The sequence below is a fragment of the Lonchura striata genome, chromosome 26, assembly GCF_046129695.1.
Source record: "Lonchura striata isolate bLonStr1 chromosome 26, bLonStr1.mat, whole genome shotgun sequence".
Lineage (NCBI taxonomy): Eukaryota > Metazoa > Chordata > Aves > Passeriformes > Estrildidae > Lonchura > Lonchura striata.
The window spans coordinates 4,166,154-4,193,770 of NC_134628.1; the positions used below are offsets into that span (position 1 = coordinate 4,166,154).

The 27,617-nt window shown below is 47.0% G+C and overlaps 1 protein-coding gene across 3 annotated transcripts; it reads left to right on the forward strand.

The window, feature by feature from the left end:
- Window positions 1–561: 561 nt before the first annotated feature.
- Window positions 562–27,171, forward strand: THRAP3 (thyroid hormone receptor associated protein 3). Of its 3 annotated transcripts, none has more exons than XM_021554778.2 (13): window positions 562–630; window positions 5,585–5,643; window positions 9,674–9,756; window positions 13,323–13,483; window positions 16,775–17,674; window positions 19,048–19,788; window positions 20,332–20,504; window positions 20,958–21,069; window positions 21,334–21,418; window positions 23,705–23,889; window positions 24,483–24,675; window positions 25,272–25,421; window positions 25,689–27,171. In XM_021554778.2, exons 4-13 carry the CDS (start codon window positions 13,347–13,349, stop codon window positions 25,908–25,910), a joined length of 2,898 nt encoding a protein of 965 aa, XP_021410453.2. In that variant the 5' UTR covers window positions 562–630; window positions 5,585–5,643; window positions 9,674–9,756; window positions 13,323–13,346; the 3' UTR covers window positions 25,911–27,171. The 3 variants fall into 3 exon arrangements, with proteins under 3 accessions (XP_021410453.2, XP_021410455.2, XP_021410454.2); XM_021554780.2 differs by having other exon boundaries at window positions 25,275–25,421; XM_021554779.3 differs by lacking the exon at window positions 562–630 and adding an exon at window positions 5,084–5,210.
- Window positions 27,172–27,617: the final 446 nt, after the last annotated feature.

A 27,617-nucleotide genomic window follows, 5' to 3' on the forward strand; every position in this document is an offset into this window, starting at 1 on the left:
TCCACCGGGATGGGATGGGATGGGATGGGATGGGATGGGATGGGATGGGATGGGATGGGATGGGATGGGATGGGATAGGATGGGATGGGCAGGCTGGGCTGGGCTGGGCAAGGCAGGGCAGGGCAGGGCAGGGATGGGATGGGCTGGGCAGGGCAGGGCAGGGCAGGGCAGGGCGCTCTCCTGGCCCCCACAGCAGCGGGGCAGGTTCACCCCCATGCCCGGGTTTGCCCCCGGAGCCCCCACCCGCAAGCCGAGCCCAGTCCCAGGCTGCCCCTTCGCTCCCGGGCCCTCAGGAGCCGCCTGTGGGACAGCCCGGGAGGGTTGCATCAGGAGGAGGCCTGGCGCGCCCCGCCCCCGCCGCCATTTCCCGCCCGCGGCCCTGCTCCCCGCCGGAAGGGCTGCGCGCACCGCCGCGCCACGGCCGGAGGAGGAAGTGGCGAAAGGGCGCGCGCGACGCCCGCCGGGAGCTGTAGTGCGGCGGAGCAGCCTGGCTAGGGGCGCGCTGCGCGGGCCGGACTACGGCTCCCGGCGGCCCCCGCGGGCGGGCAGAGCGCGCGCGCGGAGCGGAAGTGCGTGAGGCGGAGGCGGAGGGGGCGCCTGGTGCGGAGGGGCCGCGGCGGAGCGGCGCCGGTGAGTGCAGGGAACCGGGGGATACCGGGGGGTCCGCGGGGCTCCGGCTCCGCCCGCCGCCACCGGGAGCTCCCCTCACCCCTCCCTCCTCCCCGCGCCCTCCGCAGCCGCCTCGCCCCGGCTCTGCCCACGCCCCCCTGCCGCCCCTCCTGGGCCTCACCGCGGCGCTGCTCCCTCCCTTTCCCGGTGTCCTGGCCCCGCGCGTCCGCGGGCGAGGCTCGTTCGCAGCTCTCGGCACCGCTCCGGCCCGGCCCCAGCGGCGCCTCGTGGTAGGCCCGGCCAGGCCTTGGCGCCTCCTCGCGGTCCCGGGGCCGGTTGGGCCTGCCCGGCCCTTCCCCGGAGCCGCCCGTGCTGCGCTGTGCTCTCCGCTGTCCCGTTCCCGGAGATCCCTGTCCTCTGGGCCGCGCCCCTGGGCATCCCCCCGCTCCGTCGGTCTGTCCCGGAGGTCCCATCCCGCTGTCTGGGGCTCCCCGTGCTGCCACGGCCCGGCCCCTCGGGGGTGCCGCAGCCATCGCCCCTCGTCCCAGCCCCGCGGGCGTGTGGCTCCCGCAGCGGCGCTCAGCACCGCCCGTTTCCCGGTGCAGAGGGAAGCACCGGAGCTCTCTCGGTGCCTGCCTTGCGTCTTGCTTACTCGTGAAGTTTGGCTGAACTTCAGGCGATGTGGCAGAAGAGACGTTGCAGTGGCTCAGACACGCGTGTGAAGCCTGACTCTTCATTTTCCTGTAGGATTTTTCTGCTAGTTCATGTTGTTTTAGGGGAAATTAACGTGTTTGAGGTTTCTACAAATGCGTTTTAAGCCTGCCAAAGGTGATTATCACCTGAATGGGGTTCTGGGTGTTTGTGTGGAAGGTGACGTGGTAAGTCTGGAGTGAGCAGTGCTCCATAGAATCACGGAGTCATGGGATGATTTGGGTTGCGATGCACCATAAAGCTCATCCCACCCCCTGCCATGAGCAGGGACACCTTCCCCTATCCCAGCTTGGACACTTCCAGGGATCCAGGGGCAGCCACAGCTCCTCTGGGTGCCATGTGCCAGGCCCTCACCAAGCTCACAGGGAGGAATTTCTCCTTAATCTTCGATCCAAGCCCACTTTCAGTGTGAAGCCATTCCCTGTGCTCTGCCTTGGGAGGAGCAGGCAAACTCTTGTGTGTGTGTGTGTATGCAACACCATCCTCTCAGGACCTGTCAGAGGTGGGAGACTCCTTGATTTTTATGTGTACAGTGATGTGCCAGGTGTTGTGGCACAAGAACAGATTTGCTGCTTGAAATGAACAATTTAAAACCGTTTGGAAGATGGTCTGGGTTGTCTGGTAGCTGGTGGTGGAAGAGAAGAGCCTTTATTGCTACATCAGCAAATGGATGTTTTCAGGCTGCTTTTCCTGAGAGCACAATGAAATCACCCAATTATTCTCTGGAAGGACTCCTGAGAATTCCCTGTGGCGGGGAGCAAGGGCAGATGCTGTGTCAGTGCTGATGGGGTGTGACATTTTGGGTGGGCTTTACTGTGCTCTTGGTGGGTGCTGGGCTGGGAGAGCTGCTCACAGGGATTGGATGTCACAGCCTTGGCTCCACGCACTCAAAAAGGTGTTTCAAAGCTTTGCCTCTCAGGTTCCCTCAAAGAGAGTCAGCTGTAGGCACAGGATAGAGCATTGTCTTCTCCTGGAGTCTTCTGTGGTTGCTCTGTGTCCTGCTCTGGAGCTTCACAGGTGCCCAGCATGGAGTGAGGAAATGGCTGACTTTGTGACCTTTCTTGCGGGTTGCACAATCTCACAGCACATGAAAGGACAAAGCAAGACAGTTAGTGTAGAGAGCTTTTGCAAATGTGCATTTTTGTGTCACAGGATCCTCTGGAGGGTCTAGAGCCTTGTGATTTTTGTCTAACATTTCTTTGGGTGCTGCTGCATATTTTTGAATTGTATTTTTCCATCTAGGAATTATTGTCCCTACCTCAGCGGGAACAGGGAGGGCAAGTAAGAACTTGATTTGAACAGTTTCCTCCAATGTCCTTAGGCAGCTGAAGGTTGGGAATGCTGCTCCTGAGGCAGTGCTCCAGTGGATGGGCCTTGGTGTCTGTTCCACATGAGTGTGATTTGGAAATGCTACAGTCTGGTCACAGGGAGGTACAGAGTTCTGGGGCTTGAACCCTTCCCCTCCAGCTGGGGGTCCTGTCCGTGGGATGAGGGCGGTGCAGGGTGCCCCTTATCTCATTTTCACATCCTCTTTGTCCAGAGATCCAAAGAGGAAACTTTCTGCCTGTCAGGTTATTGCAAGGGGAGGTCAGGCATTGGAAGGGAGGAGCTATCCAGGGAGGTCTGGAGTCCCCATCCCTGGAAGTGTCCAAGGAACATCTGGATGTGGCACTCTGTGCTCTGGGCTGGGTGACAAGTCACAGGCTGGACTTGATGATCTTGGAGGTCTTTTCCAACCTAAATGAATCTGTGAAGAGGTGACCTGGCCCTGGGAAGGAGATGCCTTCCCAAGGTGCTGTGAAGAGCTGTGGTGCTCTGGCTGCAGCCATGTGTTCACCCAGACTGTGTTGGCAGCAGCAGGTGGAGCAGCCACGGATCTCTGCCCTGTCCTTTGTCTGCAGGAGTCCTGCCTGTGTCTCTGCTGAGTTATACCCTGCTGACTTCCTGCTGTTTTCCATCCTTCCTAATTCCCTGCCTCTCTGTGAGTTGTGTGTCTCTGGAAGACAGTTCTGCTGTCAGTGCTTCAGCAAGTGCTAGCTGGGAAGAGGCTTCCTTAGACACTGGGATTTTGGACCAGCCATGTGCCCTGACCTTCACTTCCAGTTCTTTTTCATGGAAGTAAGGCTTTGTCATGTGTATTGTAAAAAAAAATTGGATATTCTGCTGATGGGATTATGAGAATATAATTTAGCTGTCTGCTGCTTTCTCCAGCTCACCTAAGTCAGGAAGTGTGTAAAGTATTAAAGGAAATGCTCATTTGGGTCAGGCCAGGCATGTGGGCTCACAGTGAGGTGTTTGAGGCTGCAGGAAAGCTGGGGAACACTTTCTGACATGCGTGTTGCTATTAGAAAAGAAAAATGCTATGGTTATAAAACACCAACACATAGAGTAAGTGACAATCCATGCACATCAGCAGATCTAAATTTAGTTTACCTGTTCCCACTTTCTCCATTGTTAAGGAAATACTGCTTTGGGAGGCCTAGGGAGTGCTGAGCTGGACTGGATAAGCCTGAGGATGCTTTTCATTGTAAGGCCATGATGTTCCATAGTTGTATCCCTGAAGGAATAGAATGGTTTTGCCAGAAGTCTGAGTATTTTTCAGCTCACTTGGCTTTGTCTTTGTGAAATGACAGTTTGGCGTGTTGGAAGTTTTTAATTGTTTGAGCAGCCACAGAGCCCTTGAACTTTTTCTCCATTTCTGGAAAAGTTTAGAGTATCCTGAGCTGTGTTTAATGGCTGCACGTGCCAGGGCAGGGACGTGGGGTTAGGGTCGTGGGTTTCCTCAGAATTATGGTGGTACAGGGAGTTCTTTGGTGAGGCAGGAATTTCAGGATATTTAACCACGTAGTTCAGGCCACGGATGTTGGAAGAGAGAGGAGCAGTGGTGGCAGTTACAGAAGCTGTTCTGGCTCCCTGGGGAGCTTGTGCCAGATGATGGTGCCAGGCTGTGTGACAGCTACTGGTGGCAGTGGGGCTGTGCCAGTGCCCCTTGAGCTGCCCCTGTTCCTGGACACAGTGATGCCTGTGCTGGACAGGCTGGGAACAAGGCTTAAACTGCTGTGTGGGATTCTGTAGTGGGTCCCAAGATGAGGAAGTTGTTACTCTTGGCCCTAGCAGCTCATCAGGTCTTTGTTTCTGCTGGTGCCAGGACAGATCAGTGCGTGGGAAGGAGCCGGTGCCATTTTGTTTCCAGATGACAGGCTGGGCATGTGGGTCTGGAGTTTCCTACCCTAAAGGAAACATCCTTCACCTCCTCGCAGAGAAACTGTGTTAGGAGAGCCTGAGCATTGAGGGAGTCACTGCTGGGAGCTTGGAGAAGTGAAGAGTTCCTGCTTAATTTAGCTTTATCATGTCAGAGCTATGAATAGTGAAATCACGGGATCACATTTCATGCCAGCTGGGAATGGTGTTTGCGCTGCCTCACTCCATGGTAACCGGAAGCTGCCGGGCCTTAAAAAAAAAAGTGAAGCGAATGGCACACAGAGATGGCAGCCGGCTGCTCTGGGGCTGTTTCCCACCCAAGGAGGGGTTTTCTGTGCATGCCCTTGCTCCTGTCACACATGAACACAGCTTGTGCCTGTCTGGTGTCTGAGAGTGAGGCCTGTGCACAGCCCTGATCGCGGCTCCAGCGATCCCAGAGCAAGTGCCCTGCTCACAATTTCACCTCCACAGTCGTCACCCGGCCATTTTTAGCCTGCCATGATTTACAGGGTAAGGTGGGTGTGCAAACCCCAAAGAGCCCCCGCTGGGACCGCAGCGTGCGGAGCTGGCTCGGCCGGGCACTGCTCCTGCTGCTGCCTGGGGTCACTCCTACCTTTGGCCGAGTGAAAGCAGCAGAGGAAAGCGGGGCAAGGAGCCCCCCAGGAGTGTCTGCTCTGCGAGCACTGAAGGTGATGGGGCTGTGGGGTGTCAGGCTGGAATTCAGTGCTCCAGGGACTGAGGCTCAGCATTGATGATGTTAACTAACCTGTGCCTTAACGCGGGGCCGGACATGTGATACCAGGTGGCATCGTGTACATCGTAATTTACACCTGAAATAATTACATTAATTGCTCCTGTGGGGCTGTGGGTGAGGGTTGGTTTCCCAAGTTAAGACCTGTGTATGCACTGGCTGATTAGATGAGGTTATTTTGGTGGCTTTTTTTTACTGGGAAACAATGCTGAGATGAATAGCCAAAATCAGAATCCTTTCCTGTGCTGCTAAAGTAAAAGGATTTGCCGGTGTCTGGTTTGGTTTAAATTTGATTTTCTCTTTTTTACTTAGGTCAATCACTTCTAAAGAAGCAGTGTTTAGAACCAGATTTGATGGGACACTTGTACAAGGTACGTGAACACAGCATGGAAAATTGTTCAAATAAGCTTATTCCATATGTACAGGATTCCTGTGGACGGGCATTTCCCTCTATTTTGAAGTCTGGCAAAGTGTAGTGATGGCCTGGTCTGGTGCCTTGTCCTTACAATAATGCCACAATTAAAAAACATTTTAAAAATAACTTTTTATGTTATACCAGGTCATGGTAATCCTTTTCCTTGTGTTCCCCTGAGGTAGTGGGATTCCCATTAAGGTAGAGATAAATGAAGTGCTGGCTTGAGAATATGTGAGTAGTTTGGCTTTTTTCAGCTTAAAATGAAATTTGCTGGAGTTTGTATTTTCGTAGGTTAAATGTGTGGAGAGTTGTAATCCCTAAGGAGATTTATTTTGGCTGTAACTATACTGTGTGTTGCAGAAGAAATTCCAAAGAGCCCCCAGTCAAACAGTTTTTTTGTTGCTTGCTGTTTATTTGGAAGCAGAACTTCCACATTTTTAAGTGTGCGTGGCGCCTGCTGGGCTCCAGCTGGCAGACACCTGAGAGGATGGAAATGTCCTCGAGGGTGCAGTTCATCCTCCCTTTGCTGAGAACTTCACTTACACGCAAGTTTGAGTTCTTTGAGTTAACTAATTTGTGAATAATTTTCTTAAGGGGAGTAAATTGGACTTTTTCTTGCTTCTTGGGGATTGGATAACTCCAGGCACAGATTACCAGCCCCCCAGCATCCAAAGCTGCTCAAAACAGCAGGGCTGTGCTGTGAGGAAGCCATCAATTTGGGGAAGCCCATGATCTTTCTGCTTTTCCCTAGCTGTGTAAATTTGGAGAGAAAAAGCTGATGAAATAGGTTTTCCCCTTTTTTTTTTTTTTTTTTTTTTTAAATTATGGATGTTTTCTTCTGTGTTTAACAGACATTCCAGCCACCCAACTTCTGTAACAAAACCACCCAGATTTCTAATCAGCTTTTTCTTGGATTGTTTCCTTGAACTCCCTGTCACTAAACTGTCTGAATAACAACATATGACTTTTTGAGCTCAAACATTTGTAAAATAGTATCTCTCAAGTAGCCAGTTTCAGAAACGTCACTGATTGGGGTTTGTAACTGTTCAAATTAATTGGAAAGTGATTGTTCAGCACTACAATCTGCAGAATCAGTCCTTTCCAGAAGAGCCTGTAAATACTCTTCAGCCATTCCGTAGAACCTGCTTCTTATTATCTGAACCCAGGGCTGGAGCTCAGGGTTAAACTTCTTTAGGGATTAGTTTAATGGTGTGAAACCCCAAATGTGCTTGAGGGAAAATCTTAATTTTGAAAGCACATAGACTAGAGAGAAATTGAAACTGCTGCTGACAAATTTGTACTTCCCTTCCTGTGGCAGAATAATTTTGGATGTTTTCCCCCAAGCATGTTTAGCACATATTAGAGTAGAACACTCTGTTTTGTGGTTAGGTTTTTGGTAATTTTTTTTTTTGAGCAGTGTTGTCTGGGACATACTTTGCTGAGGAGGTTGGTAGGTGTAGTTGTAGCTTTAGTTAATGTGTGTCATAAATCTTCTGAAAACACGCTGATACTGGATCTGAGAAGAGAAATCATTCTGCTTTTTGTTCCCCCAATGAAATTTGATTATAATTAACATTTTAATTTGCTTCTCCCTGGCTGGCTGTAGGAGCTGTGCAGGTGGCCCTTCCCCTCAAGTGTTCCATTGAGATCAAGAACATAGTTAAGGTGTCTTGCACCAAAAATTAGCTTGGGAAGGAAGAATCCAGTAGAAAGTGAGGTGTTAAGAGTTGGGTTCTGAGCTAACAAAGATGAGTCTGCTCTTTGCACTTGCTGCTGCACTTCAGGGACGTGGGGAGAACTGCAACTCATTATAAGATTATTTTTGCAGTGATTGTTGTTGCCTTATTATACAGAACACACTTTGTAAGGTATTTTGTGGGATTATTCCTTTTTTTCAGAATGAACTAATCTTGTTTGGGTTTTGGGGCTTGGGATTAGGAATTGTAGAGCTGGCAGAAGGAGAATTAATTTTTTTTTCTTTCCTGATAATGAGGGGTGTTGAGCAAATGCAGGAGCAGTTCAGCTGTTCCTCCTGAGCTGAATGTCTGTGCTGGTGACACCAAATGTATGCCAAGAGGCTCGGGCAGAAATTTGCTCTCTAATGAGGTGCCACCTCATTTGGTTTGGGCCTCACAGCAAAGTAAACCACAACAGCTTCACTCAAATGCTGGCCAGTAAAAAGCAGATTATTGTTTTCCTAAAGCACTTCCAGAGAGGTTTCCACAAATGCTTTTACAAAACATTTAATATTTGAGCTGAGTGTTTGCAAACACCCTGTGACAAATGGAAACACTGTAATGAATTTCACCACACCATGCTTGTGTCTGAGGCATGTACACAAGCCATGTCACTTGTTCCAGGTGTTTTGAGGTTTATGCTCAGTTATGAACACAAACAGCTGCCTTGGCAGAGAGGTGCATGCTGCGTTTCCCTCTCCAAGCTGGCCAGCTGTGGTGCCCCGTGTGCAGGATCCTCACTGACACCTGGGCATGGAGTGGGCTCAGCTGGAAGCTGTGCCAGCTGGCTGCTCTGGGCAGGGCTGGGGAAGGGCTGAAATCCCAACCTGCCTGAAAGACCTCGAACAAAGGAGTGGAAGATGGAAAGAGTCACAAAGAAACACAGGCCAGTTGGAAGCAGGGAACAGATTCCTGGAAAAAGGCGTTTTGACAACCAGCAATGTTTTTAATTTGACCCATGACTTGGCACATGGAAATGTTCTTTACGGTGTTCTGGAATAAGAAACTCCTGGACTATGATTTCCATTTCAGCAGAGTGTTGAATACGTTTCCCAATTTCTTTTCACAATCTAGAAGAAAGGTTTCCTACTTCTGCCTGTTGTGTCTTGACTTGGTTACATTTTCTGTAGTAGTGCTCTAAACACAAAAATAGTATTTTTCTCCAAAGGAGAATCCAGATTTTGCTCTGGATTACACCTCTGTGTGTGGGATTGTAGCAAAACTTGGTGGTAACAGTGATGTTTGGGAAATAGGCAAAAAAACCCTCAAAGCCCAAATGTCACAAAACAAGAACTAATGGGTATGGCAAACTCATTCTGCCACTGTGAAAGACTGAAAGTCAAAGATGCTTGTAAGATATAAGATGAGGTTTCATTTTGTGGACATTTAGACTGATGGACAAGACAACAGTAGAAATAATTTTTAAAATGTCTGTGGCTTGTTGTTCTTTGTGACTTTTTCCCATTATTGGTAAGCAGGATTTAAGAATCACTAAACTTTGCAACACCACTTTTCCTCTTGGCTGAGAACAGGACTTAATCACCAGTTCAGAAAAAGGTTTCAAGGCTACTTGAAAACTGTGCTTTTTCAGTGAAATGAGGACAAGACATTAATAGCTTTAAACAAGTCTATTTTATGGCTGAACACAGAGTAAGGGACATTCTTGCTGTTAGCTCAGAGGTTTAATAACATGGAGTAATTTCTGAGGTTGTGTTTACTGTTGTTTTCTCTTCTAAAACCTCCACCCCTCCAGCAGTGCATGGAAGGATTCTGAAATGTAACTGTAGACCTGTCAGAAAAGCTCCCAGTGGACTGGTGGCTCCCTTGGATGACGGCGATATGCTGACGGATGAATTGTCAGGAAAAGAATTGTTTCTGTTGGCTTGTGGATTCCTTTAACAATATGGGAAAATCCTTAGTCCTGAGCCCAGTAAGACCATTCAAATGGGCTGAGAGAAATGACTCCAGCACGGCTGTACAGGTGCACTGACAGATGTGTGTCACAGCAGGTGGGATGGGGCAGGGGAGGTGGAGCAAGAAAGGAAGAAGACTTAAAATTTTGAAAGCATGAACAATCATTTTGAAACCTACATTTTTCCCACAAAAGTCCGTGAAAAAAATTCCTGGTCAGCTGTGGTGTGTGTGTTCCCTGAAACACTTTTGGCTGCAGCAGGAGCTTAGGGCAGCCAGTTCACCTCTGGTGACAGTACAGCAATGCATGTGCAAAAGTGTATTTTCTTCTCATTTCAGGTTTTCTTCCTGATTTCTTAGTTGACAAAGCTGAGACGGTGAAATCTTACAGAAGGGTGCAAGTTGTGAGCCTGCTCAAGCAGGTAGGCACAGCAAATAAAATATTCACAAGAGGTAAAACTGCCTGTCTTGGGATTTGTAATAGACTTTCTTATATCTTTTCTCTTCTGGGCATACTACAAGTTAGACTGATGGTAAAATTCTGCTTTCATTGTTGTGCAAAAAATATGGAGCAGGTTTAGATGAAAAAAATGAGCCTTGTGTCTTGGAATGTTTGGACTGATCTTCCCAAATAACTGCAGAATAGGGTAAAGAATAATTTAGTGAAAAAATCCTGGATGTCCTGGAAGTAGTACCTATTTTTGTTTTTTTAATGCTGTATTGACTAATCTTTGGATTTATGCCGTGGTGATTTTTGGGAGAAGAACCCTGCTTCCCCCATACACCATAACTGGCCAGATTATTAAATGTCACATTGAACTAAGTGTTAAATCCCATATTGTGCCATGTGCCCTCCTCCAGCTTTGTTCTTTGCTTGAACATTGCAGTGATTTCAGTCAGTGGCCTTAAAAGTTTTCCTTAATTATTGTGAACATTTAAATTCCAAAGCTGTGGAAGCTCATGGGAGGGCACAGCTGTGAGAGACTCTCAGTGGTGTGGTGACCTTTTTTCGTTGCTGTGGAGTGGAGCAGAGTTGTGCCTCACTTTTGGGTTCTGTCAGGAGGTAAAACATTAACTTTCCTACCACTGTTTCCTGACAATAGTTTGCCTTCTGGGCAAAGTCCATCGTGGTGCTTTAGTGGGAGCATTTGCTTCTCTATTGTTTCCATCAGTGGTCTGCTGGATTGCCCTGAGGGGGCAATCCAGCTGTTTGGGAATGGAGAAAGCAAAGTTTGCTCTATACAGTGTGGTTTTATGACAGATGAACAAGCTGTCAGGTGTTCTGTTTCCCTGGGGATGGTGCCTTACCAGAGCTTCTAAATTCAGCACACGGATCACATCCAAAACCAGGATGTTTTTGGATGGGAGGCTACACTCCTTGGGAAGATCTGCTGGACAGCTTAGAACTGGGCCTGCAGAATAAACAAACCAAAATAAACCAGAAGTTGAAAATCCCCGGCAGTGCTTCCGTCAGGACATGCCCTCCAGATGAGTGTAGTCACGCTTGCCTGCTGGGACAGGAGATGTGGATCAGGCAGCAGCATCAGCCTTGTCCCTTCCCAGGTGCAGGAGGAGCTGGTGTTGGGGGGTTCTGTAGCTGTCAGAGGGAAGTTGGACTCTGGCAGGGCAGATTAAAGACGAGTCCCCATAGCACTGTTTCTTCTGGTGCAGCAAATAGCAAATGCTTCTGCTTGCAATCCCTGCTCAGGGTCAGACACAGCATCTCCAGGAGCTGTGTGCCCTGGGCACAGCTCTGTGGGCAGGGGAAAAATAGGAATGGCAGGGAAAAAATGGAAATTGGGAGGTCAGCAGCCACTGCTGTTCTCAGAGATTGCTTTTGCTTCACTTACAGGCACCTCTTTATTTAAAAATATATAAAATCCTTTTTAAAAGATGCTTTCAGAGTAGGGCTTCTGCTGAACATATTTTATCTGAGTCAGTAATTCTTAAAACTAAATGTGTATCCCAGTAAGTTTACAACTGCAGTTAACTCAGGGGAGCTGACGTGACTCCAGTGTGCAGTTTGTTTAACCTTTTAAGTGCTGATGGAGCATAGCAACTCGTTTCTATCTTAGTAGAAGTTACTTCATATGTTAGGAATGAATCAACTTTAAAACGTTGGCAGAGATAAAGAATCCAAGACGTGAGTGTTTGGCACACGTTGCATGCACCAGGGTGGTTTGGCTGGGAAGTGTTGCAGATCAAAGTAAAAGGCAAAGCTATTAAGCAGATCAAAGTGGTAATTTAAAAATCTATTTTGGGGTCTTCTTGGGATTTCCTGAGAGTTGGTGCCACATCTTGCAGTAGTTCCTGTTAACATTTCTTTCTTGTCCTCTTCCATGTTTTGGTTTCCAGTTCTCAGCGTTGGATTGTTGTGGGCAACAGAATAGGAAGTGTTGCAGGAAGTGGTTCAACAGACATATTCAGTGAATTAAAGAGAAATACTTAAAAATTATCCTTCCACACATTCTTTCCCTAAAAAATGACCAAGCACAAGAATAAACTTTGGTTCTCAGTGGCAATATCTTTTGGTTTTCATCCCTGAGGCAACAGGGAATAAAACAACATCTGTTTCCTTAGAACAGGAACATCAAATTTATTATTTTTTCTGCATGCTTTCTGATGTCGAATACATTCAAATACTTCAGTTGAATTGATCTAACATCTTTAGTGTAGTTAAAGGGAAGAACAGGAGCATGTAACATGATTTTTTAAAATAAAAGCCAACTTCCCATGTCTGTAAAGTCCCAGCTGTGGTGATGGACCACCATCCATTCTCCCAGCAGCTGCTCCTGTGCTGGGCATTGTGTTTTTCCTGGAAATGCCTTGGCAGAAGTTGAAGCCTTGAGTAACCATATATGTAATTTTGGAGAGCACTGGAAGTGAAGGCATTGCAAGTCAGTCCTCTGGAATTTCCTTAAAATGGATATAACAGCAGCAGCCACACTTGATCAATTGTGTTTATGTATCTGAATGTTTCTATTTTTAAACAGTGGGTAAAAAAAAAAAGATAAATTTTGTGCTAACATAGTTCCTTTTTACTTCTGGCTCTTTTTCATTAGTCATTTTAGGTGGAAAGTTTGTAGATAACTTATTGACTATGCAATTAATGCAAATTTTGCTCATTGGTAATGGAGAACAGATCAGGGAGGGTGTAACTGAAAGATTTGTGTGGTCAGACTATTCCCTGAATCATCTTCTAAGGGACTTTCTAACCTTTACCTGGATACATGCCTGAAAATAGCCCAGGTAATTCATAATTGCAGCTATTTGGAGTCATTTAGTGCTACAGTGTAATCTCTTCTGTCTCTGAATATTTGGAAGGACATCTGATTTATTTTGGCTGCAACAGAGCTCCTGGCTGGGTGATCCACACTGGTGACTGATCACAGCAACTGCAGGAGCTGCACAAGCAGAGAGGACAGGATTGAGCCTGAGCAGAGCTGTGCAAATAGGGTCAAATTCCTGTGCCTTGGAGTATCAGCTCTTTTTTGATTGCCTTTGAAAGTTTAGATAAAAGTTTACGGGGTGGGTTTTTTAATGGTAAGCCTTTTTATTTCTTCCCTGTCCTTTAAAGCAGTGGCAGCTGGCTGCACAGACAGGGATATGGCTGCAATTACATGGAATTTTCACTTCCACAGGCTAGTTTGCCTCTAGAGGTGTCCTTGCCTCAGCCAGCACTGTGGCCCTGCCCCTTCCCAGGTTTGCATTAACTTGGTGTTTTCAACTGTCACACTCTCATTTGTGATTATTATAGGTTTAGAGTCTTTTATTCTTTTTGCAGTTTTCCTTTTTAGACTGAAATAAACCTTCTATTCTGAGCCCAGCCCCATTTGTCTGTTCCTAGCAGGCACTTCAAACATTCCTATTTCCAGCCTTATCAAGCTCCACGTCCCTGGAGTCTGTCAGCCTGCCAGGTGCTGCCTGTCCTCTCCTATCAACCACATGCTTCATTTCTCAAATAATTCGATTTCCCTGTTTCCCTCAGGTGCACTGAGAGGTGCTTGCAGAGATGTCTAAAACGAACAAATCCAAGTCTGGGTCCCGTTCCTCCCGCTCGAGGTCTGGATCGAGGTCCCGCTCCCGTTCCTTCTCCAAATCCCGCTCCCGTTCCCGCTCCATCTCACGCTCCAGGAAACGCAGGCTGAGGTGAGTGTGTGCAGCCAAAGGGTGCAACAGGGCACTTCCTCCCTTGCAGGTGGTTTGTCACTTAGCTCCTTTCCAGGGAAAGACTTGGATTAGATCCCAGGACAGATAACTGTGTGTCAGGCTGCTTCCTGCCAACCTGCGCTGTTTGGGTGTTTCCAGTCACTTAGGAGAATAAATTAGTGATAAATAAATAAATAAGCAAAGTAAGATGTTTGTCAGCACAGTCAAGATCTTTCTTTTGAGACTTTGGCTTTTTTAAGGAGGCTTTAATTTAATGGATCCCAGACTCAAAGGGTCTGTGTAGATGTCGTGTGTTTTTCCCCTCTTGACAAGTGAATTCAAGCAAATTTTAATATAAATTTTAAACACTGCTGTGAAAAATGGGGACAATTCTTGATATTCTCATGCTCCTCCCCTTTGCATGCAGGAGCCAGGTAACAGGGAAGATCCTCCTGGAGGGATAAAGTGGATAAAAGATAATTTTGCTGCAGTTAATTTTAAGAAACAATTAATGTATCTAATAGTTGTTCCTGTCTCCCTGAATTGTTTCTGAGCAGGCCAGTTACAGGCCTGTGTCTTCCCTGGATGTCATTTTTTTCCTTTTCTCTTGGCTAAGCATTCTACATCTGGCAAAGCCATTCCAGTTGGATGGGGTGTAATGGTGTTCTCCTGCCTTTTCACTCATATGAATGACACGTATTCTGAAAACCACGGGGCTGTGAACACATGCAAGTGTTACCAGCTAGAGATTTTAAAAGTACAGAAACTATTGAATGTACGGTTGGAGAGAGAGGGATATGACAAAACTAAATTAGAGGTGGAGACTTGAGTCCAACCGAGCCCTTTGCACAGGGAAGCTGGAATGCTGGAAGATCCATGCTCATTTGGGAATATCTTCTAGCTGTGAAGGAGCTTTGGCAGTTGAGAAAAAGGCACCCTGTGCAGACGTGGTTGTTTCCTCTGCTGCTGAAGCTACTTCTGCTTTATAAATAATTCATTTTTTTAAAAAAAAGGAGTCTGAATGGAGGGGGTCAGCCCAGCCCAGCCCCCCTGCCTGGCCTTGGGATGTGCTCCAAGGTAGGTGTGGTGGGATCTCAGCATAAAAGGCCATTGCTGTATACTTCAGGATGCACCAGAAATTCTTTTATTCTTCTTTTGGTAGGTGTGCTGTTTCTTCTGAGTTACACTGCTGTGTTGGACTCTGCCTAATACCTTCTGCTTTCGTTATGACTTTATTTCTCACTTCTTGTAAATGCGGGGGATTTAGCCCTGGAGCCTACAGTTCTGAGGGCTGGCAGAGTTGGTGGAATTATCACTTTTGGTATTTCTTTTACTGCATAACTTCTACTGTATTTTTCTAAAAAGATTTCTGGTAAATAGTTTGCAACTTTTGGAGTGAAATCTGCCTGCTGCAGCCTCTCTAAAGCACTAGAACAGATTTTGGAAGCGTCATACGACAGGTCCTTGTTGATAATTGATCACAGATGCAGCAGTTGTCTGAAAATTGAGCATCTGTGTTCCTCTTGCCTTGGACTAGAGCTTGTTACAACTGGTCCTTGCCTCCTCCTCTGCTTTTCCATATGGTCGCTGTTGTTTGAATGAAGAAACATATCAGATAAGTTTTTCTATTGTTCGAAGGATTGAAAAATCTGTTAAAATGGTCATTAAGCTATTTGTTAGCAATGACTAGAGTATGAATAAATGTTTCCTGCTAAACTGTGACCTGTTTGGTAGGAGGAAGAAATTAAAATAGAACTAAAGTTCATCTCTGATTGCACATGTGTGCTAACCGTGTAGGAATTCCAGCAGCAGGTTGTTCCCTCTTGGTTCTGGGGGTCTGGGGTGTGAGAGGTGAGGAGCAGCACTGAGATCTGTGTGAGGAAGTTCATGTCCATTGGAGTACAACCAACATGTGTGTCAGAGCCAGAGCTCAGAATGCAAGAAAGGGCTGTGGAAACTGTTCCAATGAATGTTATTTACTAAAATTCCATTTGGAAAAATCTCTTCTGTTTCAGTTTTCTAGTTTGGCCAGTCCTTCCTGTAGCTCTGGCATCTGAGCTACAGCAGGACCTGTAAACAGTTACACAACTGCAGCGATTTAATGGCAGAGGCTGTTGGGACAGTTAGTCACTGGAATCTGAGTTTTTCCAGGATTTGTGCATTCCTGGATTCTGGTTTTATGGATGCGGGCAGGGGCGTCCACAGCGGCACCTGGCGGCGCCTGGCGGGGGTGTCCCAGCGCTGTCCCTGCCCGGGAATTCCGCGGGATGGAGCTTGGGATGGAGATGGAGCCATGGGATGGAGCTGTGGGATGGTGCCCACGGGATGGAGCCATGGGATGGAGCTGTGGGATGGTGCCCACGGGATGGAGCCGTGGGCCGTGGGATGGAGCTCATGGGATGGTGCCCACGGGATGCAGCTGTGGGATGGTGCCCATGGGATGGAGCCCGTGGGATGGTGCCTGGGATGGTGCCCACGGGATGGAGACTGGGATAGTGCCCATGGGGGGATGGTGATATGGGAAGGAGCCGTGGGATAGTGCCCACGGCATGGAGCCACAGGATGGGCATCCAACTCCGTGGGATGGAGTTGTGGGATAGAGCCATGGGATGGTGCTGCGGGATGCTGCCCATGGGATGGTGCCACGGGATGCACCTTTGGGAGCTTAAACCCATAGGCAGCATGCCCTTTGCCCACTGCTGCCCTGCTGCTGTTGGGGTGTAGCCATTTATGAGAAAGAAGTGAGGTTTTGTCTGGATTATCAGAATTTTAAAGTGCATCTGAAGCTGGGACAAGAGATGGAGATTTGGGGTCTGTTGCAATAACAGTAGTGTGATTTGCATAAAAAATACTTCTTTGTGGGTGAGGTATAACCATGACCTTGATCTGTTAAGGGCTGGATGCTTGAGATCTGTCACTTTTTCTGAAGCTGGATAGCAGCCATTTTCAACCCAGCAAAATAAAGAGCAATGTGTGCTTATTGTAGTCTCTGCAATGATCCCGAAATCAAATATTTGACAGTATCACAGCTACAAGTAATTTCCACTGCAATTTGTTCATGGCAAAGTGTAATATACCTCAATCAGATAAGGGTAAACCAAAGGATACCCTCAATCAGATAAGGGTAAACCAAAGGATATTTTTTTAAAAGCTGAGAAATTAGTTTTTCATAGTCTTTTTAAAATATGTCTTCAAATAAAAAGTTGTGGCAGAAGAACAAACTCTAAAAAGGAATTATGAAAAGAAACTATAACATGAAATATTTGTGTAATTTTTTTTTTTTTTAATCAGTTCTAGGTCTCGTTCAAGATCCTATTCTCCATCTCACAACAGAGAAAGGAATCATCCACGAGTCTATCAGAACCGTGATTTCAGAGGCCATAACCGAGGGTACCGGAGACCGTATTATTTCCGTGGCCGAAACCGAGGGTTTTATCCCTGGGGCCAGTACAACCGAGGAGGGTATGGGAATTACAGGTCCAACTGGCAAAACTACCGCCAGGCCTACAGCCCTCGCAGGGGGAGGTCGCGCTCCCGCTCGCCCAAGAGAAGGTCTCCTTCCCCACGCTCCAGAAGCCATTCCAGGAATTCTGATAAATCATCTTCCGACCGGTCAAGGAGGTCTTCCTCTTCCCGCTCGTCCTCGAATCATAGTCGGGTTGAGTCTTCCAAGCGTAAATCTGGAAAGGAGAAGAAATCATCCTCCAAGGATGCCCGGGCATCCCAGGCTGCAGGAGATAACCAAGGAGACGAGTCTAAGGAGCAGCAGTTTTCAGCAGCGGGGGCTCAAGATGCCAAGGCATCCGAGGGATCGAAACCATGGCAAGATGTGAGCAGCTACGGCACAGGCTCCACGTCCAGAGGCTCGGTGTCGGAGCTGAGCCCCCGGGAGCGCAGCCCTGCCCTCAAGAGCCCGCTGCAGTCGGTCGTGGTGCGGCGGCGCTCGCCCCGGCCCAGCCCCGTGCAGAAGCCGAGCCCGCCGCGCTCCAGCCCGTCCCCGATGGGCTCTGCCCCCCCGAGCGGCTCCACCTCCTTCCAGGGGGGCTCCCACCAGAGCCCCTTCGAGCAGGCAGGAATGAGCCCCACCAGAAAGAGCCCGGTGTGCAAAAGCCCCACACCCGTCAGTTCGATGTATGGTGCTGCTCCGAAGGAGGAGGGCACAGCTCCCGGGGGAGGAGCCTTCTCCAAGAGGCAAGTGATGTGTTTTGTGGTTCTGGGTTGGTTTTTGGGTTACTTTTGAGGAGCCAAGTGTACATTGGGATGCTCCCCATGAGCAGGCTCCAGGCTAGGAAGCTGTGCCAGCATACTGCCAGCTCTGGGCCTGGTCCTTTCTGAATTATGGAAAAAAAACCACAGCAGCCCAGAATTGTAGGAAGTTGGAATTGGTTTTCCAGCTTGGATAGTTCTAAAGATTATATATATTCCCTGCAAAAATGTTCATAGCCCATGAACACTTGCAGATTGCCCAAGGAGGTTTCTTGACAGCTGGAAGCTCACATTTCCCAGTTACATATGTGTTGGTTATAGACATTTTTAGTGTTGCCTTCTGGAATTGTTAGGTACTGTAAATTAGAAGAAATTAATTAAATCCTACCTCATATCCTGCAAGCAGCCCAAGGCAGGTGCAGCTGCAGTGCTTGTGCCTGTGTGTTTGGGTAGGATGAGAAACTAAAGCACCAAATACATCTTTAAAATGAAGACAGCCTTCCATGCAGAAGGCATCTGCTTCCATCACTCTCTAGATTAGTCCACTGCAAATTGTGCCCAAAGGTGACACTTTGTTTTAAAATATACAGCACCATTCACAAGTGCTTTCAAGTCTTTATTGTTTTTAAAGATGGTTTGATCTTATTCTATATTAAGGATGTGTAAAACTTAAAAAGGGAGAAAATTCCTGTGACTCTTTGGGCTCCATCCAAAGCATGGAGCTGGTGTCTGTGGGCTTTCCTGCTGTCCCACAGAGCCAGGGTATTGATTTGTGAATGCTTTAAAATTGTTCAGATGCTATAAACCAGCTGAATTGTTCTCAACAGAAGTATTTTATCTCTCCCAGCAGCATATTCTCCTCTGTTAACCTGTTTGCTTTTATTTGTGTTTGCAGTCTGTCATGAAATATTTAGCTTACCTATGAAACTTGCATCCCAAATTTGAAGTAGCTTTTGAGGCTTTTATTTCCAGTGTGTTGTTTAAAGCAGAACAGTCCAATTTGAAAGGTTTGATGTGTTGTTCTCCTGAACCAGGTTTGTAAGTAAATAAACGGAGTGGGTAAGATGTTCCTCTTTTCCTTCCAATGCATCTGTGGGTCAGGTGGGTTTGATTTGTTCTTGAGCCTCATTCCATCAGTTCTGCATATCCATCTCCTTGTACATTTGCTGAATTTAGTGAGAACAAAAGTCTGAATTCAGGCTGAGTAATCTGCTTGACATTTTAATTATTTTAGGGCCTAGAGGCAGCTTTCAGTACATGCATAGCTTGGTGTTCTCTGAAGTTTGACTCTTTGAACTGAAGAATTGACCTTGTCGAGCTCTAATAAGAAACCTCCTGTAATGTCTGTTTATGATCAGGTATCTGGAAGAGCAGAAGACTGAGAATGGGAAAGACAAAGACCAGAAAGTTACAAATGCTGAGAAAGAAAAAAACAAAGAAAAAGGGAATTTCTCTGAGTTGGGATCAACAGATGGAAAGGCAAAATCTGACTCGTATGGATCGAAAGCTGACTCGGAGAAGGGATACCGGGGCAGCCAGTCACCCAAGCGCTACAAGTTCCGGGATGACTTTGACAAGCTCAAGGTCCCAGAGTTCCACAAGGAAGGTCATTATGGGAAAGATGAAACAGATGAGCAGGACAAGAAAGACAAGGCAAAGGGCCGGAAAGATTCGGAATTTGATGAGGAGCCCAAATTTATGTCTAAAGTCGTAGCGACTTCAAGTAAAAGTCAAGAAGAGGATAGGTCAGGAAAATGGGAAGGTGTGGTGTTCCTGCCACCTGGAAAAGAGAAGCAAAGGAAGCCTGATGAAATGGAGGAGGAAAGCTATTCTGAAAGATCCAAAAAGGAAGAGAGACCAGGATCCAAGAGAGCTGAGCCTGGTCACAGGGGTTTTGTACCTGAAAAGAATTTTAGAGTGACCACTTACAAGTCAAGCCAGGAAAAAAGCTCTTCCCCTCCACCAAGGAAGGCTTCCGAGGTGAAGGAGAAGCCAGGCACCAAAGTAGAGGGGCTGACTCCTGGCAAATCCTCCTTTTCCATTACTCGTGAAGCCCAGGTCAATATTCGAATGGATTCCTTCGACGAGGATCTTGCACGGTGAGGATCTGCCAGCTTTTGAGCAGTCTCAGTAGTGGTGTTTTTTCCTGTTTCTCTTCCTGAGATCCCCATGTGCTTGCCAAGTGTGAGGAAGGCTAAGCAATATTGCATCACAATTTGTGGTTTTGGGAGCCAGAGATTAACTTTTTCCTAACCTTTGCTATGTAAGATTAGTTTAGGATGCAGCGGGATCTGGGAAGAGCCCTAGATGGAGTCAGGTACTCAGTGGCTTCTGGTCAAGGGAAGCTGACTTACAGAGGGGAGCTACTGTGCTGCTTAAATCCATTTGACTCTCTGCTGTGTGTTTTACTACTCTTTTTCTCCATGCAGCATTGGAATAGTGACCTGAATTATCACAGTAACCTGGAGCAGTGTGTTTATGGATGTTTAAAGGAGCTCCTTGCTCATGCTTTTGAGTATTCATGGGTGCCTCCCTAATAACAACATAAACCATCAGTGAGCTCCCAGCTCCTGCAGAATGAAACACTTTAAATTGCTCTCCTTCACCCTATTCTTCTGTTTCATGGGCTCTTCTTTTTCCAGTCCCAGTGGCATATTGGCTCAGGAGCGCAAGCTCTGCCGGGATCTCGTGCACAGCAACAAGAAAGAGCAGGAATTCCGCTCCATTTTCCATCACATCCAGTCGGCTCAGTCACAGCGAAGCCCTTCTGAACTGTTTGCTCAGCACATAGTGACTATAGTCCATCATGTAAGAGGTGGGTCAGGAGTCCGTGTGTCCTCGGGGAAGGTTCACTCCTCTCTTGCCCTGACAAGTGTGCACTCAAAATGCCTGGAGTTGTTTTCCAGCAGATATTCCAGTGATGAGAGCAGCAGCATAATCACAATCATCTTTATTTACATCTTTATTTATTTATAAATAATCTCTTGCACGGGGCAGAAGGTGTTCTTGTTTCAACCTGAGAAATATTCAGAGTCCAAGACTTAGAATTTTGTGTTCTGATGAATTTGTAACTCGCTTGAAGAAATTGTGTTCATTTCACCGAAACACCAAAAATTGAAACCGCAGTTTGTCAGCAGCATTACAGCTCATCCCCACAGTGCTTCACTGACCTGCACCTGGGTTTTAACAGGCTGTGGGATGGGTGGGCTTTGTCTTTTTACAGAACTGGTGCTAATATTTTGGTATTATTTGTTCAAACCCCTGACAGAGCATCACTTTGGGTCTTCAGCTATGACACTGAACGAACGCTTTACCAAATATCTAAAGAAAGGAATGGAACAAGATGCAGCTAAAAACAAAAAGAGCCCTGAAATCCACAGGTTGGTGCCATTAGACACTGTCTTAACATTGCAGAAGTATTCCACATTTTATTTCTTAAACTCTGAAATAATTCCAGAATAATTCAAGTATATAACTAGCTTCAGCCAAAAAACCACAAAAAGTAAAAATATGGGGAATTTTAAATACTTTTGGAAATACTGATCTGCTTTAAAGGACATTTGATCTAAAATCTTCAGGTTCTTCTGATAAACAAGGATATATCTATGATTTTTTGTTTGGTTTTTTTTTTTTTTTTGCTTTAGGAGGATAGATATATCTCCCAGTACTTTTAGAAAACATGGATTCTCTCAAGAGGAGTCGAAAAGCTCCAGAGATCCTGGCTTCAAGGTGAACTGTTACTCTGATTAGTTTAATTCAACAAAATGAGTGCATTGGGCATGAACTTAACAGTGATGTTTTTGTTTAAATTACTCTCTACTTAAGTTTGTGTTTTTCTTTTAAGGATGGGCATAATTCTAAAAATGAACTACAAAGGGTTAATTTTTATTAAAAATGTATCAACAACCTTTGTGAAGTGGTTAGACTATGGTAAATGACCCCAAAGTCAATTGAGGTGAGCTTGAGAAAAAAGAGAGGATTTTTGGAACAAGTGCCCATGATGAGAGAAGAGACTTTTTGTGATATTTTTCTGCTTGTAAGTATGATTAACTCCATTGTTACGTGCAATTTTGCCAACCATGTTTTCAAAGACATGCATGTCAAAAAGAGGAAAGTAAAACTAAATGCTGAGCTAAAGCAGATACACTATTAAGCAGTTGATAAATTTTGTTCTAACAACTGACTGTGCCATTTCTGTTGATTGCTGTTACTTTAACATTCAGCACTTGTCTTAGATCCAGAGCATTTGGGATTGAGTGTTTTAGCTTTGCTAAGTAGATGAATGTTAAGCCATTGAACTCACTGTAAACAATCATAAAAAAGGCTTAACTTAAAATGTTTGAGATTTTAACCTTTGTTTATTCACCTTCATACATATTTACATTGAAGAGATTTTAACCAGTCCTGCTGAAACCTTACTTGTTTCATATTTGTTTTCGATTTTTTCCAAACACACTTGTGGCCTGACATGGACGATGGTGAGATGGATTTGATGGGCCTGAACTCTGAGCATCAGCTTGGCAGAGTGTGTTATAAACGTGGTTTCCAAACAGCTCGCCAGCCTTCCGTGAAACAGACGTGCCCTCCCAAACCCAAATAGGTGTTTGCTGTGCCACATAAGGGAGCTGCTGCTGATTTTGTCACTTATCTGTCATCCATCGTGTTGGGAGCAGTTTTATTCTCAGAGTAGAAATTAAAGCTCTTTGCCTGGGGAAAGTAGAAGAGCAAAATACCAAAACAAAATGCCTGCTTTCACTCCTGCGTTATTTGACATATTTATTTAAACAAAAAAGTGGTTAGAAACTCATGTAAGTAAAAATTTAACAGCTAGAGAATTACTAATCCTTTTGTATTTAATTGAAGGCGATTAATTTGATGTATGTTGCATATCAAGTTGTACAGTTCCCAAGATGAGTGTTTTGTAAATGCAGTAGCAATGGCTGAGGCTGGGTGTTGGTACCAACATGGTGTAAGGCTTCCTGCTGCCCAATTGCCTGTTTGTCAAACCACAGCCACTGTCACTTAGGGCAGGCAGCAGAATCTCACCCAGGTGCCACAGTGCTCAAAGGAGGTGCAGAGAAAACAACTGCTCCTTTCCCAAAGTTAACTCCTAATCCCTTCTTGATGTACCAGTTTAAATACAGCTCAAAGCAAGCATTACCAGGTGTCTTTTATGTTTGTTTGTAATTAGCAATGTAAATTTAGTTTTAATTTTTCATGCAGCTGGTGAGTTTTTGCTCTGTGAGACACCAGCTTGCTTTAGCAGACTTGGCAGCACTTTGGGAGACACACACAAGTGTGTCTGTGGGGCTTTGTGGCACCTGTCACACGGTGCCCTCCAGCCCAGGGGAAGGAGCTGTAGGTGGCATCTGTAGCAAATAAATCTTCCTGACAGACATAGTAACACCTCCCTAATCCACGGGATGTTGGCCTTCTCCCAGACCCCTTGGATGCTGCCTTTCACTGGCCTCCTCCTGCCCCTTGGATCACTAATCTTGGGTAGCTCCAAGCAGCAAAGAGCTTTTGCTTCTCCTAGAGTGTCACTTCTAGACCTGGGGATTAAAATCCCTCTGGTCCCTGCCCAGGTGAGACTGTCAGCAGGACCTCAGGTGCACCCGTGGGCTGTCAGAGAACTCTGCCACACTGTCCTTGTGGTCCATAATCAGCTGCATGGGATTCCCAAGTTGTTCACATCCTTGCTGGCTGTGGTGTACAATAAATGTCAGCTTCCATGTCTCCCTCCCCTCTACCAGACTGTTTATTTTAATGCTGTTTAAAGAGGAGATTAAAAGTTTAAAAATCGGTGATTTTAAGTGTAGGAAAATTGAATTTTGACAAAGGCAGACTTAATTAATAGTGCATTATTTGACATCTTAAAGTGGAATATTCATTAGTGCTCAGTTAAACTCCAGTTCTCCAGAAGTCTGTGCAGTCAGTAAAGCAAAGTAAAGTGCTGAGCTGGGGCACTGCAGACCTTGTGTTCAACTCTGCCCTCCCTCTCCCCTGCGTTTGTAGGCTGAAGGGAAATATAAGGACGACCCTGTTGATCTGCGCCTTGATATTGAACGCCGTAAAAAACATAAGGAAAGAGATCTTAAACGCGATAAATCCAGGGAGTCGGTGGACTCGAGAGATTCAAGTCACTCAAGGGAAAGATCAACTGAGAAAACGGAGAAAAGTCACAAAGGCTCAAAGAAAAAGTATGTAGGAAACCCAGTAGCCATTTCCTTGTGCCTCTCGTGTCTCTGCTGCTCAGGTTGGAGGCGACCCCGTGTACAGCAGTTGTGCACACAGTTGTGCACCTGTGGCATAACTCCTCCAGAGGCCTGAGCTGCCCCTCTGCGTGTCGTCTCGCTATCATTGTATCTCTCAGAAACACTAAATAATTGTAAAAGGTAGATGGGAAAGCTCCATGTGTCAGGATGGGTGAGTCACTTTTCCTTCTTGTTCCTGTTGTGTCAAGAGAGAAACAGCCATGTTAAAATGACTTGGCTTTGATGTTAATTTAATCCTTTTCTATTAGCTTAATTTTCCATTTGACTAAAACTCCATGGATGCATGCTAAGCTGAGAGCAGATGGTGTAAACACTTTAAGAAGGAGCAACAAGTTCCTTCTGGAGAGATCTTGGGCCCTGTGTTAAAGCCTGAGCTCTTACTATGGCTTTTCCTCTTGTAGTAGGAGAGCATGGCTTTGATAAGAGGGTGATAAAGAAGTGGTTTTGTGTCTGATGGGTCACAGTGAGTGCCTAATGCTGTTGTGTCCCACTCCCCTCCGCTGCCACCACTGAAACAGGAAACACCGACGGGTGCGTGAGAGATCCAGGTCCAGCTCATCGTCCTCGTGGTCCTCTCATTCCGTCAAAGCAGAGGAGTATCCCGAGGAGACTGAGGAGAGGGAGGAGAGCTCCACAGGCTTTGACAAGTCCCGGCTTGGGACTAAGGAATTCTCTGGTCCAAATGAGAGAGGAAGAGCAAGAGGAACCTTTGTAAGTGTTCTCCACCCCTGCCCCAAATGTTCTCCACCTGTGGACTGAGGGGTGATTCCCAGAGTGGGTCGTTGTGTGTTGCTCTCAGTTAAAGCTGCCCTGGAGGAGAAGCCCCCAGAGTGATGAGCCCCAGTGGAATCACTCCAGGCCTGGGGTATAAAACAAACTGCTGGGATGTGCTGTGGGCAGCAAACTCCAGATGGGAGGAGCAGAACAAAGCCTGGAACGTTCTGTGCGTTAGCGATGCTGAGCAGTCCGGTGGGCACACGCTGTGCTTCTCTGGGGTTTGGCCACACTCGTGTGCAGTCCATGTACAGAGGGGTCTCACCTGCTTGGGGTTGCCCTGGAAATGCCTTTAGGTGATCTTCATCAGCTTTGCAGGAACTGTGATGTGCTCTGTGATCAGATGAAATAAAACTCCAAAAACATGAGTGCAGGAGGTGGTGTGGCCACTCTAAAGCTGTCCTCTTGCTTTAGTGATAGGTTTTAGAGGTGTTTTGGATGGTTAAGAGAAGGGATGCTGGATATTTTGGGAGCCCTGAAAGCTGACTGCCTCTGCAGCTGCTCTATTTTTCTCCTCTGTGTTGCTGTTGCAGCAGTTCAGAGCTCGAGGGAGAGGATGGGGCAGAGGCAACTTTTCAGGCAACAACAACAGCAACAGCGGCGGCAACAACGACTTCCAGAAGCGCAGCAGAGAGGAGGAGTGGGACCCCGAGTACACACCCAAGAGCAAGAAATACTACTTGGTACGTACCTGGGTGCTGAGACAGCCGTGTGCTCCGGGTGTGTCCGGTCTCAGGTGCTTTAGAGACGAGAGCACCCGCTGTCACTGACACACCAGGTAAGGCTTTGGCTGCCGCTTCACGGCAGGCTGCTGCCTCGTGCCTAGAGAGAGCTGGCTCCTGCTCCCTGTAGAGTGGTTCCCATGAAGGGGAGCCCCAAGGGCGGTGGCAGAGGCGCGGTGCAGGGCGGTGCCAGCCTGTCTCACCTGCTGTCCTTGGCTTCCCGTGCAGCACGACGACCGCGAGGGCGAGGGCACGGACAAGTGGGTGAACAGGGGCCGCGGCCGTGGCGCCTTCCCCCGGGGAAGAGGCCGCTTCATGTTCCGCAAGTCCAGCACCAGCCCCAAGTGGGCTCATGACAAGTTCAGTGGGGAAGAGGGAGAGATCGAAGACGACGAAAGCGGAACGGAAAACCGGGAGGAAAAGGACGCCCTGCAGACGACGGCCGAGTAGCCGCGGGGTCCGCGCGGTGCTGGGAGCCCTGGCAGGAGGGGAGGGGTCAGGCTGGTGCTGGGGTGGCAGGGTGATCCCCACGTGCTGAGCAGAGCCCTGGAGAGCAGCTCGGAAACCATCCCGACGTTATTTAACTGCATTTCCAGAGTTCAGCCTCCCCAAGCACGGATTGGGACTGATCCATCATTTACGCTCGGATCCACTCCTGGAGTTTCTCTTCCCAAAGACTTCCCTTCTGGACTGGATACGGTCAAGCGCTGGGTGAGACCCCAGATTTTCCCTTCTCTGTGACCTTATGGATGGTCGGTTATTTTTTGGTAACAGGCTTTGAGGACGATGTGGTTTTAGTTTGTGCCCTCCTGACCTCACCTGTCCTGACATTTTGTTTCTCTTTTATAATTCGACCCAGTGATAGTCGGGGTTCGCTCACCTGCTCAAATTTTCCTCCCCTATTGTGTATTCAATTTTCTAAATTCTGCTTATTTTAGGCCTTTACATACGTAGTAGCATCAATTCAGAGATAATTTTGGAAACTATTTTTGGTTCTTATAAATAAGAAAATAATGAAGCATGTGAGCAAACATCTAAATGTTCATTTGTTGGGACCAAACTGCTATGACTTTTTTTTTTTTTTTAACTTTTTTTAATGTAACAGTTGAGTTTAGGGCCTTTTAAAAATTACTATTTTCCTTTTATGTTGGAAGTTAATAAAATTAGCATGGTTTAAAAGAGGAAAAAAAAATACACCCTACTTCTGGCCACTGTTTGTGTTCACTATTAGGCCTGGTGTGTGCTGGACCCCAAACTGCTTGTAGCATTTGTGTCTCCTCCCTGCAGCTGGTTGTGACCCGAGTGCCCTTTCCAAGGTGACACAATTTTCTAAGGAACTTCCGAATTATTCTTGGGGAAAAATATAAATGGAAATGATAATTTTTCAATATTTTTTATTAATCTTTTTATAAAACCAAAAGGCAGATTCCTCCTGAGCTGGTTGAGGATGGCCCTTACGATGAATTTCTTTTTATCTTCTACTTTAAAGACATTCTGGAGCAGTTTGTGGAGGGTTCCCAGCCAGGTCGTGAGCCTGGACGGGGAGGCACAGCCGTGCCCTTGCTCCCCTGTCCCTCTCCCCAAGATTGCTGTGCTGTTCCCCACACACCAGCTAGAGTTTGGTTTGTTTTGACTTGAACAGTTCCTGTTTAGCAAAGCCCCGAAGTTTGTTTATGCAAATAAAATACAATAAAATAAGTTGTAGGTGTAACTCTGCTTGGTTTGTGTCCTGAGTTGCCGGGGGGGGAGACTGAAAGGACCAAGTTCCTGAAGCAACATGGGGGCAACTCCTGTTGGGTTTTATACATTAATAGATCATTCAGCTGCTGTTTCAGCAGTAATTGCCTGGGGACAGTGGTGACACAGCCCCAGGCCCTGCCTGCTGCCAGCAGGGATTGTGTCACCATGCACAGGACCTGCTCCATCCTTCCCACACCTGAGCTCCTCCCAGGAGCTCCCTGGGCTGGTCCCGGTGCTGGGCAGCTGCAGCCCCGTGTGCTGCCCTGGCTGGTGCCCAGCAGAAGCTGCTTCTCCATCGCTGCCATCCCAAGGGAGCTGGGAGGCTGCTGGCTGTGCAGCCTTTGCAGGAGTTCAGCTTTCCTGGCTGCTGTGGGTGAAGGTGTTGGCCAAGAGCTGTTGCGTCCGTGCTGGGTTAAG

Bases quoted from the DNA above. Each gene is read 5' to 3' on its own strand.
- THRAP3 (XM_021554778.2), top strand. From the start codon at position 13,347: ATGTCTAAAACGAACAAATCCAAGTCTGGGTCCCGTTCCTCCCGCTCG. The intron at 13,484-16,774 runs GTGAGTGTGTGC...TTTTTTAATCAG, and splicing joins TCCAGGAAACGCAGGCTGAG to TTCTAGGTCTCGTTCAAGAT. The intron at 23,890-24,482 runs GTATGTAGGAAA...CCACTGAAACAG, and splicing joins CACAAAGGCTCAAAGAAAAA to GAAACACCGACGGGTGCGTG.